The sequence below is a fragment of the Zootoca vivipara genome, chromosome 5 (assembly GCF_963506605.1).
Source record: "Zootoca vivipara chromosome 5, rZooViv1.1, whole genome shotgun sequence".
Taxonomy (NCBI): domain Eukaryota; kingdom Metazoa; phylum Chordata; class Lepidosauria; order Squamata; family Lacertidae; genus Zootoca; species Zootoca vivipara.
The window spans coordinates 40,179,177-40,198,510 of record NC_083280.1 but is presented as its reverse complement, the minus strand read 5'-3'; the positions used below and the strand labels follow the sequence as shown (position 1 = coordinate 40,198,510).

The 19,334-nt window shown below is 42.7% G+C and overlaps 1 protein-coding gene across 1 annotated transcript in view; it reads right to left on the bottom strand.

Moving 5' to 3' along the window:
- INPP5D (inositol polyphosphate-5-phosphatase D) overlaps positions 1–18,606 on the bottom strand; it is a 59,946-nt gene extending 41,340 nt beyond the window's left edge. Inside the window, exons 1-2 of the mRNA XM_060274655.1 lie at positions 18,416–18,606; positions 9,222–9,285 (exon numbers count right to left, since the gene is read on the bottom strand). Coding sequence (XP_060130638.1) covers positions 9,222–9,285; positions 18,416–18,549 — 198 coding nt within the window. The 5' untranslated portion in view covers positions 18,550–18,606. The remainder of the gene's footprint in view (positions 1–9,221; positions 9,286–18,415) is intronic.
- Between the last annotated feature and the right edge of the window lie 728 nt (positions 18,607–19,334).

Genomic DNA, 19,334 nt, shown 5'->3' with positions numbered 1-19,334 from the left:
CAAAAATAGCTGTCATAGCTGCTGCTTTGCAAGTACCACCTGCAACTCATGTAAAGGAGGTGGAGGGGCCTTCGGGCGTGGCGGGACAGCGGTGGGATGGCAGCTTCCTGATTCACCTAGGGTTGCCAGAGTCAATAGAGGGCAGGACTTCTGTGCCTTTAATTGCCCTGCTCTCTTTTGAGTCTGGAAACCTTAAAGAGAAACCAGCAGACCCTTTGCTTGGAAATTAAACAAAGGTTTCTCTTTAAGGTTTCCAGACTCAAAAGAGAGCAGGGCAATTAAAGGCACAGAAGTCCTGTCCTCTGTTGACTCTGGCAACCCTAGATTCACCTCAGGCGGCTAAAAGGGACAGGCTGTCCCAAGATGCAACAGGCTGTGGGTTTCCCACCCCTACTGTGGGTAGGAAACACTGAGATAGCATTTGATTAGACGTGCTCATGTGTGGGTGAACATGCACAAAAATGCACATGTGCATTAGTAGTCTGGTGAGTGTGCTGCCTCAGTGTGTGTTTGAGTGGGTGAGGGGGAAGGACCTATAGCTGCCCCTGAAGCAAGGAAGCTGGGGGGGGGAGAGAGAAAGCTGTTGGGGAGGGGGGAAAGGTTATGCAGGCCCTGCTCCCCACCCTCCCCTGCCAGATTCAGCCCCGCAAATGAGTTTGCACCTCCCTACAACCATATCTGGCAAAAAGCTGCCCACCCCCAATCTTATGAACACACAGCATGGTATTTTAAAGGTACTAAAGCTTTTGTAAACATCATTTACTAGAACTAAATGCCCTGCGAAACCCACTCTGGGCAAAGCAATTCCAGAAGCCTATCACAGCAATGTGACCTTAAGATGGGACTTGCAGCTGGAAGAAAAAGCTGTTTCCCAAAATACAAGCCAGCCGCAAGTTTAGACTATTTTAAATGCATCTTGGCGGGTGGAAAGGAAAGTGGAACTGAATGAGGGTGACAGGGGGAGTGTGAGCTTTGTTGGTGTGGCTGACAGCAAGCTGTGCTCATTACTTGTACCGAGGTTTAGCTGTTCCTGAAAGCCAATGTGTCGAAATCTCATGTTCATCTTCTACAAAAGTTCTCACTAACAGCAGATGAGGTAAACCTGTTTCTGGGCTGCACCACCGTAGACTGGAGGTGCCAGTTCTCATGGCTGAATGCCCCTTTAGATAGAAACCTAGCTTTCTAGAAAGAAGTCTAGGCTAAAAGCCTTTCCTTTGACATCTAATTTTTTGATGGGAGGGGGAATTTTTGTATGCAGGAAAAGTCTGTCATATGAACCCCCGACCTGCATATACAACCTGAAGTGGGCACAGACGGGAAGCATTTTTTACCTCCTCTGCTGTTCATGGTAATTGGGATAACTCTTATTCCTACACTCTTATTCCTAAGTCCTTATAGAACACAATATTGAAGACACAAGCCACTGAGATCTTAGCGAAAGATGGAGAATGCAATAAACTCCCTTTTGATTTTGTTTGGGGACATAATTTAAAGGCAGTCACATCAATCTATCAGTGCTGGTGCTGTTTTATTTCTACAGTTATTCACAATAATCATGTTCACAGGATTGTGTGCAACGAAGCTCTACCATTAGTGCAATGATTTCTACCTGCTCAATAGGAGTTCCTCTCCCATTCCTCTTCCCATGCCACCCTCGCTCCAGAAAATTCTATTCTAGTGGTTCCCCCAACTCTCTGGAGCAAATCTGGGGTGTGGGGTGCATGTACGGTATGGAGAACGGAGAGGGAGCATGGTTGGTTTTGGTGTTTTTTTTTTGCAAGTGGGAGGATTTTGTTGGATACAAACCATTGTTTTCTACTAAAATAAATTGCATGTCATAATCTTCTATCATTTTCAAATTTCCTATTAAGAGTACATCATGTGAAATATATATCTTAGCTAATTTCTCTTTTCACAGTTTCTCTAATATTGACGATTACCATCATTGCCTTTCCGTTTCCTGACATTAGAGATGCCAAGGGGTCATCCCCAAGTAGCCACATGCAGCTGTTGTTATTGGTGCACACTGCATTTCCTCCCCATTCATAAATGCCAGAAATTTGCTTTTAAAATAAATGTTTTTCACAGGTTTCCAAATAACATCCCGTTGTTTATGAAAATGTTCTAGTTGCCCTGGGTTACCAGGAAAATGGGTGCTTGCATGCTTCTGATAAGCACCTAAAATTTGAAAATAATCTATTTAGAACACACTATTCAGTGTATGCCCTAAAACAGTTATGCAGGAGACTATGTGTGTAGTTGAAAAATAATGATCTGCCAGCATATGCATTATAGTACAAGCGCACAGCATTTACGGAACATACCATGCCGACATTGTCTAAAATACTGTACTTAGGGAATGGGTAATTAGTTTTTTTTAAAAAAAATACTGTAATTAAATAACACATGGTACTTCCTCTTTCCAACAAGTGTTGGCATAAAGACAAGTAACACCACTCTTTGCGTTTTCAAGTGGTTCTGTCATTTGAAAAGCTAAAATAGCAATGGGGTGGGGTTTTTTTTGGCATGCTGTTAATCTGAACTCCTAAATGCAAGGCATGGAAAGATTTATATGTAGTAGCAATAGCTGTAATGCACAGTGACATATGTAATCAACTGAATCTCCTAAAAGGCAGAAGCATCTTCCAAAAGCACTTTGGGATTATTTACACACTCAGTATCCAGAGGTTATAATTGCAAGAGTGTCATACTGAAACAGCAGCCTAAATCTACAGGAACCAGGAATGTTTGAACTGTGCAAGGTTTTCTTTTCCTTACTTTAGTATACCGTATCTATCCCTAGGCTCCAACTGCACTGTGCATTTAAAGCACTATTCCACGACTTAAGCAGTCATGGCTTCCCCAAAATAATTCTGGGAACTGTAGCTTGTTAAGAGTGTGGAGAGTTGTTAGGAGACCCCTGATCCCCTCACAGAGCTACAGTTCCCATAATTGCCAGGGATTGATTGTTAAACCACTCTGAGAATTATAGTTCTGGGAAGTGAATAGGGGTATCCTTACAATTCTCAGCAAAAAAAAGTGTAGAAAATGCATACAATTTTAATGCATTTTTGGTGCTTAATTTTTTTCCCACCAAACCCAGGTTGGAACAGACCTATGATTGAGTGTATACAGAAGTAACACAGAATGTAAACAATCTGATCCATCTATCCCCAACTGACAGACAGGCTCATGGGGAGAAAGGCAATCCTCTTTGTATTCCTGCAAGGTCGGCGGTTCGAATCCCCGCGACGGGGTGAGCTCCCGTTGCTCGGTCCCTGCTCCTGCCAACCTAGCAGTTCAAAAGCACGTCAAAGTGCAAGTAGATAAATAGGTACCGCTCCGGCGGGAAGGTAAACGGCGTTTCCGTGCGCTGCTCTGGTTCGCCAGAAGCGGCTTTGTCATGCTGGCCACATGACCCGGAAGCTGTCTGCAGACAAAAGCCGGCTCCCTCAGCCAGTAAAGCGAGATGAGCACCACAACCCCAGAGTCGTCTGCGACTGGACCTAATGGTCAGGGGTCCCTTTACCTTTACGTTCTTCTATGGGATGGATCCTACTCATCTTTTGCATGGCTATTTTCCCCAGGACGCCAGAGAGATAAGCCAGGGGCTCTTGGTCTTGCTGTGAGTAGCTGACTTTCTCCACTCAGTTCAGTTCTCATTTGCTCCTTCACCATGTAAGCAAATGAGCATAACTGGTAGCTGTGTAAAAAGGCTTTCAAATATGACATTTCCAAAAATGATGGAACAAAATGTCAATATACACAAGCTGAAAACTGAATGAAGTCTTGGTTTTCAATACTGAAAATATGAAACTGGTTAACACAGTGCTTCGGCTCCCCATGGGAGCAAAGCAGAGTTGTCTCCAAGTGTTTGTGCTCATATGGGAAAATATTGTGAAATGGAATTGGTACAGACAGCATTCTTGCTTGCCTGGGCGCCATATTACATTTGTCACAATGAAGGCGTGGCAGGAGAGAATCAGAACTACTTGCATTAACAAATAATAATTGTGTGAGCCAACTCAGTTACTGCTCCTACATGTTTTAAGGTTGCCATATTTCAAAAAGTTTTGGAGCTACAGTGGCACCTCAGTTTACAAACTTAATCTATTTTGGAAGTCCGTTCTTAAATCCAAAACCGCTCTTAAACCGAGGCACGCTTTCCCTAATGAGGCCTCCCACCGCCGGTGCACTTCCACCATTTGGATTCCGTTCTTAATAATAATAATAAAATTTTATTTATACCCCGCCCTTCCCGGTACAGAAACCCGGGCTCAGGGTGGCTAACAACAAATTTTAAACACTTAATTGTAATACAACATAAAAGCAGCATAAAATACAATATAAAAGCATGAATAACAATAAAAATCAAAAATCAATTTGGGGAAAATCCATCCAATAAACATTAGATAGTTACCAGGGCTAGTCCTACTTGGGCCAGCGAGGAGGCCAGGGGAAAATTAGCTGTGGGATCCCAGAGCAGGTAATCTTCATAAAAAGGGGGGGGGGGAGAGAAGGGAAATAAAAGATCAGGCTGAGTTCAAATTAAAGACCAGGCAGAATCTTACAGGCCCGGCAGAAGGAGGTTAAATCCTGTAGGGCCCTAGTCTCATGGGACAGAGCATTCCACCAGAAACCAGCACCTTGAACCTGACCCTATACTCCACTGGGAGCCAGTGCAACTGGTAAAGCACTCGGTGAATATGCTCCCATGGCAGAGATCCCATGAGGAGCCTCGCTGCAGCATTCTGCACCCGCTGGAGTTTCTGGGACAGTTTCAAGGGCAGCCCCACGTAGAGCGAATTATAGTAGTCAAGCCTGGAGGTGACCGTTGCATGGATCACTGTGGCCGTATCGGGGTGGGAGAGGTAAGGGACCAACTGCTTAATGCGGTGAAGATGGAAAAATATTGCCTTAGCTGTTGCTGTAACCTGCACTTCCATGGAAAGGGAGGCGTAAAAGATTACACCCAAACTCTTAATGGAAGGCACTGGAACTAATTGGGCCCCCACAAGAGAAGGGAGTTGGTCCCTCATCCCCCATGCTATCCCAACCCAGCCAGAGGACCTCTGTCTTTGAAGGATTTAGTTTCAATCGGCTCCCACAAAACCATCCAGCCACAGCCTCCAAGCATTTGGTCAGTGTGTCCAGGGCCAAGTCAGTGTGGCCATCCATCAGCAGATAGAGCTGAGTGTCATCAGCATATTGGTGACAACCCAGCCCAAAGCTCTGGACAATCTGGGCAAGGGGGTGCATAAAGATGTTTAAAAGCATTGGGGAGAGGATTGCGCCCTGCAGCACTCCACACACCAAGGAATGGCGCAACGACAACTCCCTCCCTAGCGCCATCCTCTGTCCCTGACCAGAGATAAAAGAGCACAGCCACTGTTGGACTGTGCCCTGTATCCCCACGTCGGCGAGGCGATGGTCCAGAAGATCATGATCGACCATATCAAATCTAAGAGAATCAGCAGTCCCGACCCGCCTCGATCCAGTTTTCTACGGAGATCATCCATTAGGGCGACCAGAGCCGTCTTGGTCCAGAAACCAGGACGGAAACCGGACTGAAATGGATCTAAAGTCGATGTTTCCTCCAGAAACCTGCCAAGCTGTTCAGCAACCGCTCTCTCAGTTACCTTACCCAGATACGGAAGATTCGAAACTGGGCGGTAATTGGATAGATCTAAAGGATCTAATGAAGTTTTCTTTAAGAGCGGACACACCACTGCTTCCTTCAGCTTCTCTGGGAATGTCCCGTGCCAAGGGACAAATCAATAATTTCAACCAGGGGGATCCACGCAACGTCTGGGCACTCCCTAATCAGCCAAGATGGGCATGGATCAAGGAGGCAAGTGGTGGGCCTGCCGGCTCGGAGGAATAAAGCTCTCAAACCGAGACACTATTTCCGGTTTTATGGAGTTTGTAGACCAAATCGTTCTTAAACTGGACTGTTCTTAAACCGAGGTGTTGTTGTTGTTGTTTAGTCGTTTAGTCGTGTCCGACTCTTCGTGACTCCCTGGACCATAGCATGCCAGGCACTCCTGTCTTGCACTGCAAACCGAGGTACCACTGTATTTTGAACTATTATTTATGAGAATTGGCAAAAACGGCACTGCCAACATGGCTTGCCATATGTCTGGAATTTCGCGGACATATAGCTGATTTCCGCTCAGACACTGCTTTTGACCACAGTATTCTGTGTATGTCCGGGAAATTTTGGACATATAGCAGCCCTACATTATCTCATGTCAAACAGCCATCAGCTGTGTGCAGGATAAGTCACATAATTTTTAAACAATTGAAGGATAGCTTCCTAAGGTCATTATCAGGTTGTTAAAACAGTAAGCTAGGGAGGGTGGACTGGCAAAAATTCCAGTGCAGGAACTGGCATGCTTCCCAGTACAGCCCTTATTCCCATTTCCACAAAGAACTGACATTAGAGACCTGACACTGTGTCTCATTTGCACAGGAAAATAAAATAAAATTCTGTCTATGACATCAGTGACAAGGCCAGTTGCAGGAAATACAGGATCAATTCCAAGCTACCATTACTAATCATACTAATTAGGGGAATATACTACATATATCTGCACAGACCAGGAGGGGGGGAAACTGGTGTGATTGTTGACTGAATCTTTTTACTTAGGCAGGAGCAAAATTTTATAGCTGTTTTTGTTATGTTTTATATTTTAATGTATTTTGTTGTTTGTTTGTTTATTGCATTTGTATAATACCTTTCTGCTAAGGTACCCAAGGAAGTTTAAAGTTTAAAAATACTAAAATTAATAAATTGGAAGGGCCATAGCTCAGTGGTAGAAGGTCCTAGGGTCAATCTCTGGCATCCTGCCTAGTGCATGCTAATATTGATATGTCTGCAAGACCCTTCCAGGACTCTCATAAAACATCAGTTACAATGGCTGACTTCATGGCTTCAGCATCATGCTACCTTTCTTGTTAGCTTGTGGCTATATAGCTCAGTTGGTAGAGCATTAGACTCTTGGGCTCAGGGTTGTGGGTTTGAGCCCCACACTGGGCAAAAAAGATGATGACCCTCGTGGTCGCTTCCAACTCTTTAATTCTATGCTTCTATGAATTTCTTTTTTCATAATTGGAATTCTGTTAATGCGCCTAAACCTGAGAGTTATTCAGAACATTCATTTGGAGAAGTGTGTGTGTGTGTGTGTGTGTGTGTGTGTGTGTGTGTGTGAGAGAGAGAGAGAGAGAGAGAGAGAGAGAGAGAGAGAGAGAGAGAGAGAGAGAGAGATATCCAAATAGGTTCTGAACACAAGGCTCCATTTATTACAATGTGACTTTCAGCCTGGCCCTGTTAACATGTAGCACAGTTCTTATGTTTTCAGTGGGGACTCCAATAGGAAAAGCACCTTCATGTTTATCAGGCCCCATCAACTCTCCAGCAAGCTGATAGGTTCTAGTGTGATAAGAACACATAAGCATCCTACAGTTTCAGCTTCATCTGGTGAGCAATGAGTCACAGTTGCTGGGCTGCTTTCGAACTACACACTGTGTGTCATCGATTTCCTGTTACACAGAGTCCTGACCTCAGAGGCGGAACAGGAAAAAAAGTGACCAGATGCGCAAAGCTTTCATCAGTCTGTGCAAGGCCAGAAACTACCATGGAATCTTGAGGTCAGGAAGTGCTGAAGGAGAGCAAAACCAGAGCCCCTCTATGCCAGGAATGGGAAGGATATCCTTAGACGACATTGGATGTATGAAGTGCTTATGAATAACGGTGGGCATAAAAGGCAATTATTCAAGTGTATGAGCAGCCCAGTCACATCCCTGCGTTAGGTCAAATGATGCAAGAAGAATGATGCATGGCAACAGGTAAAGCAGTTTCCCATCTCACATAAATGGACCAGACACCTGCAACTTTGTCATGCTTGAATTTTTTTAAAAAATCATATAATCCCCCCCCCCATACTCAATCACAGTATAGCACAGTATGGGATTGCCCTTAGGATGCGCCTAAGGCATTCTCCTTCCCCCAGAAGACTCACTGAACAGAAAAGCTGGATTATAGAAAGGCCTTCCCCAAAGGGAAGAAAATACTGCATCTGGAAATCAGAGGCCAAGTGTAGTCAGTGGTTTCTGGTGTCCCATGGTGGGGAAAAGGTAGGATTGTGGATGGTTCTACAAGGAATGGTTGAAAGGACTGTGTGTGTTTAGCCCAAAGAAGAGAAGTTTATAGGCTGAAACTTATTTATTTTAGACATTTATATACTGCTTAATTATTTGAATTTCTAAGTGGCATGCATAAAAAACAATCCACAGAAAATGGGAGAATAAAGCAATAAAGAATTATCACAAGACCAAACACTACCTTAAAATGCCAGCTGGAACAAGAAAGTTTTAGTCATTCACTTGAAGGTCAGCAAGGAGGGTCCCTGCTGTCAAATCTCAGTTGGGAGTTTGGGTCCAATTCACTGAATGCATGGCTTCTGGTAGTTATGAGTTGCGCACCTGAGCCATGGGGGACCACCATCAGAGACTCCCATAAAGGTCTCAGTGGATCAGGAACAGGTGTCCCTTCAGATAACCTGGATCCATACCATTAAGGGCCTTGTTAATTTACTCAAGAATGTTGAACCTGGCTGGTGATTGTCTCTCCCCATCAACAGTCCAGCTGCAGCGTTTTGTCCAGTCATAAAGCATTGAGGTTACCAATGCATGAATCACCACAGCTGGGCTATTCCATGATAGCAGTCTTTCTACAATCATAGAATTATAGAAATGTAGAGCTGGAAGGGACCCCAAGGGTTAGACTCGGTAACCTCAAAGGTACCTTCCAATTGCACACTGTGCAGTAGAGTGTAAAATGAGACTGCATATGGCTTTGCAGAGTAATCAGCACTATTTATTGCATAGCCTAGGAAACATCTCCATGGTAATCGGTTGCCTGCAGTTAGGGAATCCACTGTGAATAAATTGAAAATACCCAGAGCTACTGACACTAGGGCAACACTGCACTTCCACTGCCCTCCTCAACATTTTGTTTACCAACACACTACTCACCATTGTCTCTGGTTAGTATCATATTTGAGATCCCTCTACAACAAGAATGGTAAATCTGTGGCCCTTCAGATGTTCTTGGACTAAAGCTCCCATCATCCTTGTCCTCCCTCTTATGATATATTTCTCGTATAAGACAATAGAATGTGAAACTAAAGTGCCATATTTAGCATTAAACGGGGGCTTACCTGGATAACTAGCTTATGTTCTTTATTTGGTAGAATCCTGTAGGTATACACACAGTTCCGATACCTGGGACATATAAGAGGAGAGGATGTTAGAAGAAGAAAAGGTAACTCTGGCAAGATACATTGACCACAGTGTTTATTGTTGTGTTGATAATCTGTAGGGGTAAAAAAACCTGTGCCTCTCCCAATGTTCTTGAGCTCTCATCAGCCACAGCCAGCATGACAAATGATCATGGCTGATGGGAGTTATAATTCAGCAATGTCTGGAGAAGCAAAGGTTCCCCGCTTCTGGTCTGAAGCATACACGGCCAACTTGATCAGTCTGAGAACTTTGTTTTTATTTTCCCCTTGAGATCTAACTGCCTCACCCCATTCCTGACTCTTGAAGTTGCAAAAATAAGCTTGAAAATGTCATGTTGATACATTATCATCAGGAAGGTTGTACAGTGACCCCATGTTTATTGTGTTTTCAAATGTCACCATTATTCAAGTCCATCTTGTGATTTCAAAGGCTGTTTCTGAAATTCCAAAGTTCTTAGTATACCTGGAATATTGAGTCTGAGGGCCTGATCAGACTTTACAAGCTATACAGAGCTGTTCAGCATTTCTCTTTCCCGTTTCCACTGATAATGCCTAGTGTTACATCAAGTAAGAGCGGACGTCATCGCATTTCTCCTATGCCACAGATGACAGCTAATGAACTGAGCTGGGGGCAAGGAAATGTTCAGCAAGCTGTTAGCAGTAAGAGAGGGAAAGGGATATGTTGTTGGAATGGCTCCATATGTATTAGTTTTAACATATTTGAGTTTTAACATCTTGTTGGCCTGGAATTCTATTGATTGGGGCTCCCAGGACAGGTGGAATGGTTTCCACTTTCTGGCTTGGACTTGGCATTTATCTCTCTCCATCCATTTTCTTCTCTTTTAAATTGTCCAATTAATCAAAAAGAACCTCTAAGGGCTTGTGCCTTTGATTGCAAAGCTATGATGCCTGCAGACATGGGGCAGGGGGGGGGGGTGTAGGTTTCCATCTTATTGAAAAGTGGAATTAGCGGAAAGACAGATTACTTTACAAAAATCCACCAAAGAACCTAAGACCATTTTTGCATCCGCCACTTTTTTTGGCCATGGCCATGATTACGGATAAAAGTATCAAATCACAATGTCACTTAGGACAGAAACTGCTGTTTAGCAACGAGAGAGGAGGTTATTTGTTTCAAAATGGGAAACTAATCACTTATGCAGCAGAGACATACATATAATTGAAAAAAATTCTGTGGTTGCATCAATTCTAATCAAAATACTAGCTCTTGAATGTGCCACTTGTCATAAAGTACATCATCTGTCTCCAGCCATAATCACATATTTTGAAAGACACTGTCTTCTGCAAAATTTTCAGAGTCAAAGCAGAATTTCTGCTGAGAATGACTAGCTGTTCAGTAAGAGACCATTCTATTTGCTTCTTCATCACTTCCAGAAAATAAGAGCAAGCAGATCATCTCAGGATTTGTCAAGACGGTTTTCAGAAATGTCATGGGAAAACATTCTACACAAATATTTCTCCAACATTGCTGCTCTCTTAGTGTGATCGAAAACAGAGGCAAATCCACCAGGCTGAACACCTCAAAGTAAGGAACCCCTAAAAGTGAACTAGTGGGTTTTACTTTCTGAGACATGGGTAAAGAAAGGGCTTCTCACACAGAAAGCATATCCACGCCATACATTTAATGCACATTTAAGCATATGGCTGCCCCCAAATAATCTTAGGAACTGTAGTTTACCCTTCACAAAGCTACAATGATCGGCACTTTTAACAGACTACAGTTCCCATAATTCTTTTGGGTGAAGCTATGTGCTTTAAATGTGTGGTGTGGATGTGGCCTTAATCCCCACATGAACAACCACAGGCTCTAAGCTTCTCCCCCTCCTCACTACTAGATCACTCCCATCTGTCTGTGAGCAGCTGAGGTAAATGCGGGGAGAAGTATGGAAGGGTCTGTTGCTGTATACACTGGGAGGAACTAGAATGGCATTAAAGACTTTTGTCTCTCTGGGGTGCCTAATAATATGAGAGCTTAATTAAAACCTCTGGTTGTTGAAAATGAAAGGGCCAGAAGTCCTTTGAATAAGGAGCTATGCAGGTGCCAGATGAAAGCCCTCGGTGTATTTGTGCTGGTGCTTATTTTCTTTGACAAAGCCATTTTGCTTCTTGTTCTTTTTAAAAACTTCTCTAAATTCAAGAATTCTTTTCCTTGGGATTCACCATACATCTCTGTTTGTGATTGCCTACAATTATTTTCTTGCTTAAATGTGCTTTTAAGTAACGTTTTGCTCCACTCATGAGTCTATGTCATTGAATGCAGTGGGGCTTATTTCCAGGTTTACAATCTCAGGCTGAGAATGGGAAGTAATTCATTTAATTTAAGTTACAGGTAGGTAGCCGTGTTGGTCTGAGTCGAAGCAAAATAAAAAAATTCCTTCAGTAGCACCTTAAAGACCAACTAAGTTGGTCTTTAAGGTGCTACTGAAGGAATTTTTTTATTTCATTTAATTTAAATTATTTATCTCATACTTTTCTGCCAAAGAACACAAAGTGGCATACATAGTTCTCCCTGCGCCTCCCCCCCCCTGCATTATTCCCACAAAAGCCCTGTGAGGTAAATTATGTTGAGAAACAGTGACTGACTCAAGGTCACTCAGTGATGGATCTCTAGCCTCCACAATGCTAGTCTGACACAAGTAACCCATCCTTGAGTCCCCAAATGTTGTTGGACTACAACTCCCACCATCCCTAGCTAGCAGGACCAGTGGTCAGGGATGATAGGAGTTGTAGTCCAACAATATCTAGGGACCCAAGGTTGGGAAAGTTTGCTCTAACCACTATACCACACTAGAAGTGGACGAATCTGTCAATCTCATTTTCTCTATTTCTCTCTTTTTAAAAATCTTAAATTCAGTTCTCCATATTTCCACATCATTCTGTGAATTTATTTTTAAAGTCCAAATGTGCCAGCATTTTAGTTCAAATTTCTCCTAATGGGCACATTTTTGCAAGAAATTTCCCCTAATAAAATGTATTTTATATGCTATTTTCACTAATGTATGCACACTTTTATGCACATCATAAAATTTGAAGAAGTGTGGGTTTCAAAAGGTAGCTGTGTTTCGGTTTGCATATTGTTTCAGAAACTGCAAATTAGGTAGGTTCTTCTTATTTAAATTCAAACCCAGTTTCTTCCCCATCCCTACTCCCCAGCAGCTCATCAGTAATATGACTGAAGAGTTGAGGACTAGGGAGGGAATTGGTTTGCCCACAGGCCAAGATTAATTCTACCCACTGCTCTTTACCGAGAGACATCCAAGTGTAGAGAACAACATGGGTGTGAAACAGCATTACCTCAGCCGGATCCAAAGAGTTTGGGCTGTTTCTGCAACTTCAAGAATAATAAAATGTGGATTGTGAGATTTTATGGATGCAACTATAGTATAGTCATTGGAAACCTTGTAAATGTCTACAGAATTTCATATAAATATTTCGGAAGGATCTGTACTTGAATCGTTTGGGAGTAGAAGTTTCACTTTTCACAAACTTATTTAAACCCTAATGAAAATTTTTTATTGGGTTTATTGTTGTGGTTTTTAACATCCCTTTTTAAAAAACAAACAAACACAATTCCATATTTTTAAAACACACCCTATGTTTTGCATTCCATATTCAGGTGGGAATTTATCACATCAACTAGTGAGCTTCTTGGTTGGTCTTGAACCACTCTCCCCAAATATGCTGCTTGATTCTTTGCATGTCTACTTAGGAACATGCCCCGCTGACTTTAATGGGGATTTCTTCTAAGTAACTAGGTATAGGATTGTAGCTCAAGTCTAATGCTCATTTTATTTTAGGTTTTGCCTTTCCTATTGTGATAAATTCAGCTCTCATTAGGTAATTACACTGAAGATGTAGAACATCTTTCATGAGGCAGTTTCCAGAGGGTTTTTTTAAGCGGATGTTGACTTATATTGGCCCATAACCCTAAGCAGTTTTATCCCTATGCAGTATACTTCCCAGTATCAGCACCAGACTGGGGGAGAAAAGGATTCAGATAAATGGATTTCAGGGATATAATGGGGGCGGGGGTTCAGCTCCTTTAATCCACAGGACACTTTTTATGTAAAAATCAGACCTATTACCACCCTCCCTTTATATGCAATCCTGGCAGATATGTGATTCAACAAATGCAACATTTCACATCTATTTAGGCTCTGAATGTGTGAGACTTAAACTGAATGTGTGTGGCTGCACTCTGTCAATTCAGATGCATTCATGCTTTTGAAAAACTGATATACAGTATTCCCCTTCTGTTCTGTTTCTGTTTATTATTATTTTTAACTCAGGGGGGAAAAGAGCAGAAGATAGAGTTTTATCCGAAGAGTAGAAATAATCAGAAAGAGCCATTAAAAAAAAAAAACCAACAGTTTTTCGGCTTAATTTCCAGACTTCTATAGTGATGGGAGTGTTGGGAGTTCCAAGGACATCTCACCTCCAAAAAGGACAATTAATTGGATGCTTTGCTTGGGGCTGGAACTATTCAACCAGCATGATTAGAATATCTGAGGGATTCTCACTTCTGACTGTGGGCTTTGATGCAGACAGTTTTCTGAAGGTATTTTCACACATGACAATTAAATATCTTTTTGCAGTTATTGTGGTTCTGTTTTAAATGTAAACCCTCCATATGCCCTAGAATGTCTATTCACTTTCAGATGTGGCCCTCTTCCATGCTCTGTTCTTTCCTGACAGCATTGTAGTCAAAGTGCTAATGAATCTTAAGGGCACTTATACATTTTTTAAAACAACAACCACCACCACCTTATTTTTTTTTAGCTACAGGCAGTTCTGTTAAAGACAGGAAGAGCTCAGAGAACGTACTAGTGCAGCTATCTGTCTTTATTCAAATTTTTATTTCCATCTCAGATCATGCTAGGAAAATTACTACTTCTTCCTTCACTGTAAGCACTATAGGACCTTTATTCTCTCTTATAATTTAGTTTGTTGTTAAGCTTTGAACACTTTAGCTAGACAAACTAGTCCATTGAAAGGGTTTATTTAGCAAGCTGTCTCATCCCCCCCCTGAATTCTTATCAATAAGCTATTTTGACGTATGTTACAAAACCACATTTTTAGCTTACGCTTTGCTTGAGAACTTTTACAAGAACTGCTGCATTGAAGCATGATATACGTCACAAACTGTTAAACACTGAATGTCCAGACAGTCTGTTCAGTTCCGAATATATTTGTGTCACTCATTTGCTATAATGATAAAAAGTTGCCTACCTAATTTGCAGTTTCTGTAACGATACGCAAAGTGAAACACAGCTACCTTTGAAACTTGCACTTCTCCAAATTTAAGGATGCAGTTGTTTAACCAAATAATGCATATAAAATGTGTGTATTGAGGCAAGATGTGCATAAAAATACATATGTTAATGAAATTAACACATAAAATAACATTTTTAAAAAATCATGCCTTGCATCCAACTAAGTCCTGCACAAAGTAGACCCATTTAAATTCATGAACCTGATTTAGACATGTCTGCTCTGAGTAGTGCTAGCATTGGCCACAATCATAGATGTAACCTAAAAGATCATATATAGCCAGTTCCACATGGGTGACCACATGATCACCCAGAAATTGCTGTTATCGTTGTACAGCAGCCAAGGCAAACATGGACACATTTCTGTGACTTCTTTGTTGCCATTACAACTAAAATGCTAATTCCTCTGATTTTGATCAGTTGATGTGCTCCTTCAACAGCAGGCAGAAGAAGCTTTTCTCCTGCTTCCTCACCACAAACACAGCATCTTAAGTTATATGGGATATTATGATGTCCCATATCAAAAAGTAGAGGGCATAACTGAAACATAGCAACGTATATGCTTTCCTTAGTCCTAATCTAGACAGATCAATGAAATAATTTTACAGTTCATCAGGAAGCACTCTTAACATCTGCCGTTAAATAAAGATCACCAAACAAAGATATCTCCCACCCACATCATAAATTCCAGTTTAGCAACTGACACATCAGAAATTAGAAATCTAGATATCTAGATAAAAGTCATATAACTTGACCACCTGACTAACAAGTAAGCAGTATTGGTTCTTGGTTGCACAATCCAATTGTAATACTTCGTTAAAATGATTCCTTGAAAGCTTTCTCAGCCTGGTGTCCTCCAGATGGCTAGAGTCCTGGACTAGGCTGGAGGAGATCCAGGTTCAAATCATCACTCAGCCATGATACTCACCGGATATCATTTGGGCAGTTACTATTTCTTCAGCCAAACCATCTCACATATGAAATATGAAATATTTTAAATCTATAATATTAAAAGTGACATAATCATATTCTTATATTACTGGAAGTACCGGTGGTCCCTTCATAAAATAGCTGATGGGGGTACCCCCTGAATGCCAAAAATTGCATTTAGAACCTTGATTTGATTGAAATTATTGAAATGATTTCAAGTCAGGAAGCCCATCAAAAGCCTCAGACAGCCTTATAGATTCTGTGGGTTTAGTTTAAGCTGCAGTTCTTAACACATATATTAGGAAGTAAGCCCCACTGAACTTGGTGGGACTTGCTTCTGAAGAAACATGCATAGGATAGGTCTTTTAGTTTACAGGTTGTCGTTTTTTTAAAAAAAAAACACAAATTACTTACACACACACCCCATATGCCCTCCAACATTTCAGGACCCCACTAATATACTGCTCATTGGATCAAATTTTTTAAACATAGATACCTAAAGCTGGGTCTATGTTTCCACATTTAAATGTTAGCATGCCAAGAAGTGTTGATGCGTCAAGCAATTTGTAGATCATATGCTTATATTCTGGAGTCTATAAATGGATTTTGGCTGCTAATTTAGGCCTTTTTCATATCTTGACTGGAATTTTTTGTTTCAATGCATGGCTATGGCTGTACTGCAAAACACAAGCATGGTTCCTGGGAAGCCCAGTGTTCCTTTTTAAAAAAAGGAATACTTTTAGGCTTCCACATTTGTGCAGGTAGGTTTTAGAAGGCATGGGGGGAGGGCCCACTTTGCAGACGACATTCCACTCCTTGAAAGAGTGCCCTGTCCAAGTGCAGTTTAAAGTTAAATAGCCATAAGGAAGGAGAGCAGGGACCTTGAAGTTCCTCACTTGGACAGTAGACACCTCATCACCATTTCCCCTCACTGTGGTAAGATATATTTGTAGTTTTATCATAACAATTATTTCTAAATTTGCATATATGCACACAAATTAGCATGTGCACATTTTATGCAAATCTGTGTCCTCATTCATCCTTTTTCTTCTTTTTCTTGTAATGCATTTCCTCTTCTTTGGCAATCTGTAAGTGGCAGCTCTAAGGAGATGTGGTTATGCTGACATTTAAGATAGTGTTTTTTCCACTTCCCCAATGCTACAGTGTTGTGTTTCATATGGATGAAAGAAAGCTTGTGGTATTTCTCTAATATTTGTTTTACTTAGCAGAGCAAAGTGGAAGCCAATAGGCATCCGCAGCAGGGAACAAATCTACTGATTGATCTTAAGATTCCTAAAGCAACAGTGTAGACTCCCCACTTCTAAATTGCTTCCAGTCCAGCTAAATTCCAGCTCAGAAACAGACCAAGGGAAATTGATGCATGTTCTTTGCTGTGAGTAGTTGCTGAATTAAGGATATGAAAAAACAGGAGAGATCAAAGGTGGGTGATCTAGGTGACTGCAAACAGGGCCTTCATGGAGCAGGTGATGATCCGTCAGCCTATGCCATCAAAGAATATTCATATTTCTTGATGATTGGGGATTTCTCTCCAAACATCTGAGGTGCTACCTTCCAGTTTCCAAGGTCTGAGAAATTCTTAATTCAAACTTCCTGAATTTTGCCAAATGTCCCATTCATGTTAAGCCATGTTTTACCTCTACAACCACAAACTTGGCTTGGGAAGGGTCTGCCTCTGCAACTCTAATATGAAGTGCCTGTGATTGATCTCCATGCTTCAGCCTTTGCTAGTCTCAACTACTTTGTATCCCTGACAGCGACAGTCAGTTGCACAGTCCATATAGCTGATTTCCCAGCCCCCTCAGTAGGGTCATATCCAAAACATTCCTTTAATGCATTCTCATGCCTACTTAACAGACTTGGCTCCCTCCCCCCAAAGAATTCAGGGAACTGTAGTTTGTTAAGGGTGGTGAGAACTGTAGCACCGCGAGGCGTCTCCTAACAACTCTCAGCACCCTTAACAAACTAGAGTTTCCAGTCTTCAGTTTGTCATTGGTGTGAGCTTTCGTGTGCATGCACACTTCTTCAGATACACTTCTTCTCAGTTGTGCACTGCAGAGCGGTGGAGCGTATGCCTGCACTGCCTGCGGCGGGCGGGCAGGGTGCCCGCCTGCGTGCCACGGTTCAGGGTAGGGGACAGGCAAGGAAGCTGCTGCCCAATCTCCACCTGCTGTCCGCTATCCAGTCAGGCCTGACCTGGGGGCAGAGCTGCGCCAGGCACAAGTGCCGCAGCCAAGGTGCCCCCTCTCAAAATTACGCCCGGGGCCGCAGCACCCACGGCACCCCTCAAGCTATGCCTCTGCACTGCAGTAGCCTCCAAACTATGTACACCCTCTAAATATGTCTGAGGAGTTATTCAGAAAACCAGCATGTTTGTAGTGCCCATTATGCAAAAAACAAAAACAAAACCCTGTTATGGTTATATTAACTAGAGAGACAGAGAGGGAGAGAATGAACTGGTGGGCTCCAAATTATCAGTCCAATCCTGTACATGCCTACTCAGAAGTAAATTTCATTAAGTTCAATGACACTTACTGCAAAGGACTGCAGCCTCAGTGACATAATGGAAACCTTACAAAAAAACAAACCATAGATGCAACAAGATGAAACCTTACTGCTACCTACATAATTGTTTAAGAAATAGCACTTTTGCCACTCTCTCTCTTTAAATCTGCTCATGTGTTGCAACTATTCTCATGTAGCTTATTCTGTCATGCCAGCCATACACCCAAGTTCTTTTGCTGCCTCCAGTTGAGCAGCAAACTTCACCTGTCACATACAGAGAGACCAGGTCATACTTTAGCTCCATGCACGGCTTGCTGCAGAAGGAGGAGAGGAGCCGCTGAGTACAGTGGATGCACAAGCCATACTTACAGCAAGCACAGGGCGTATGCTGAGGGGATGGACTCACTGGCCCGCACAAGGAAGCTTCCATCCTTGCCTACTTTAGAGAGCAGGTCCTCAGCTCTCGAGCGAGTGATGGTCCCGTGGTACCAGCACTGATCCATGCCTTGACTCGCGAGGAAAGGAGCCCGTCCCGAAACAAAATGAAAACAAATGTTAATTTAAAAATAACGATAACCACCCAACCAGCAACTTGTGTGGAGATCCCAGAGCTGTCTGTGTGTAGTGCTCAGAAGCAGAAGCAGCTGCTCACTCAGCTTCCTGTTTCAAATTGTGCAGAGAGAGGGAAAGGAAACAGAGCTGAACTTCCTCATAGAAATCAAGAGAGAGAGAGAGAAATGTCATGCACACCTCCCTGGCCCCTCCCTCTGTGCCATGGCACAGCCCACATCAGACGGAAGCCCATTCTAGCCACCAGCTTTGCACAAGTTTGATGGGTACAGTTTGCATTGCAGCCTAGTTTGTCCAAAAATGAATCCGACCCCAGTCAACATAGAATTCTTCCTGCTTTCCCTCCAGCCCATCCCCGACCCATTTTGCATGTCTCTCCTCTGACACCTCTGACTCAAAATACAATGGTCTATAACTGCTTTGCATGAAGAAAGGCCCAGTTTCAATTCCTGGCATTTCCAGGTAGGCCTGGAGGAAACTTCTGCCTGGAACTCTGGAGAGCCATGGCCAGTCAGTATAAAGCAGGGGTGCCAGCTCCAGGGGGCCAAACCATTTTGCCCCCCACCTTCGCATGGAGGCAATATGTGGAGCTGAGCATGGTGTGGCTCCAGTGGCCGGCTCCTTCTCCTCCTGCCACGGAGGGGAAGGTTTGAAGCAGCCTCCTGCTGCTGGCAGTGCCTAGAGGAGGAGGAGCCACCATCTCCTCCTGACATCCTGC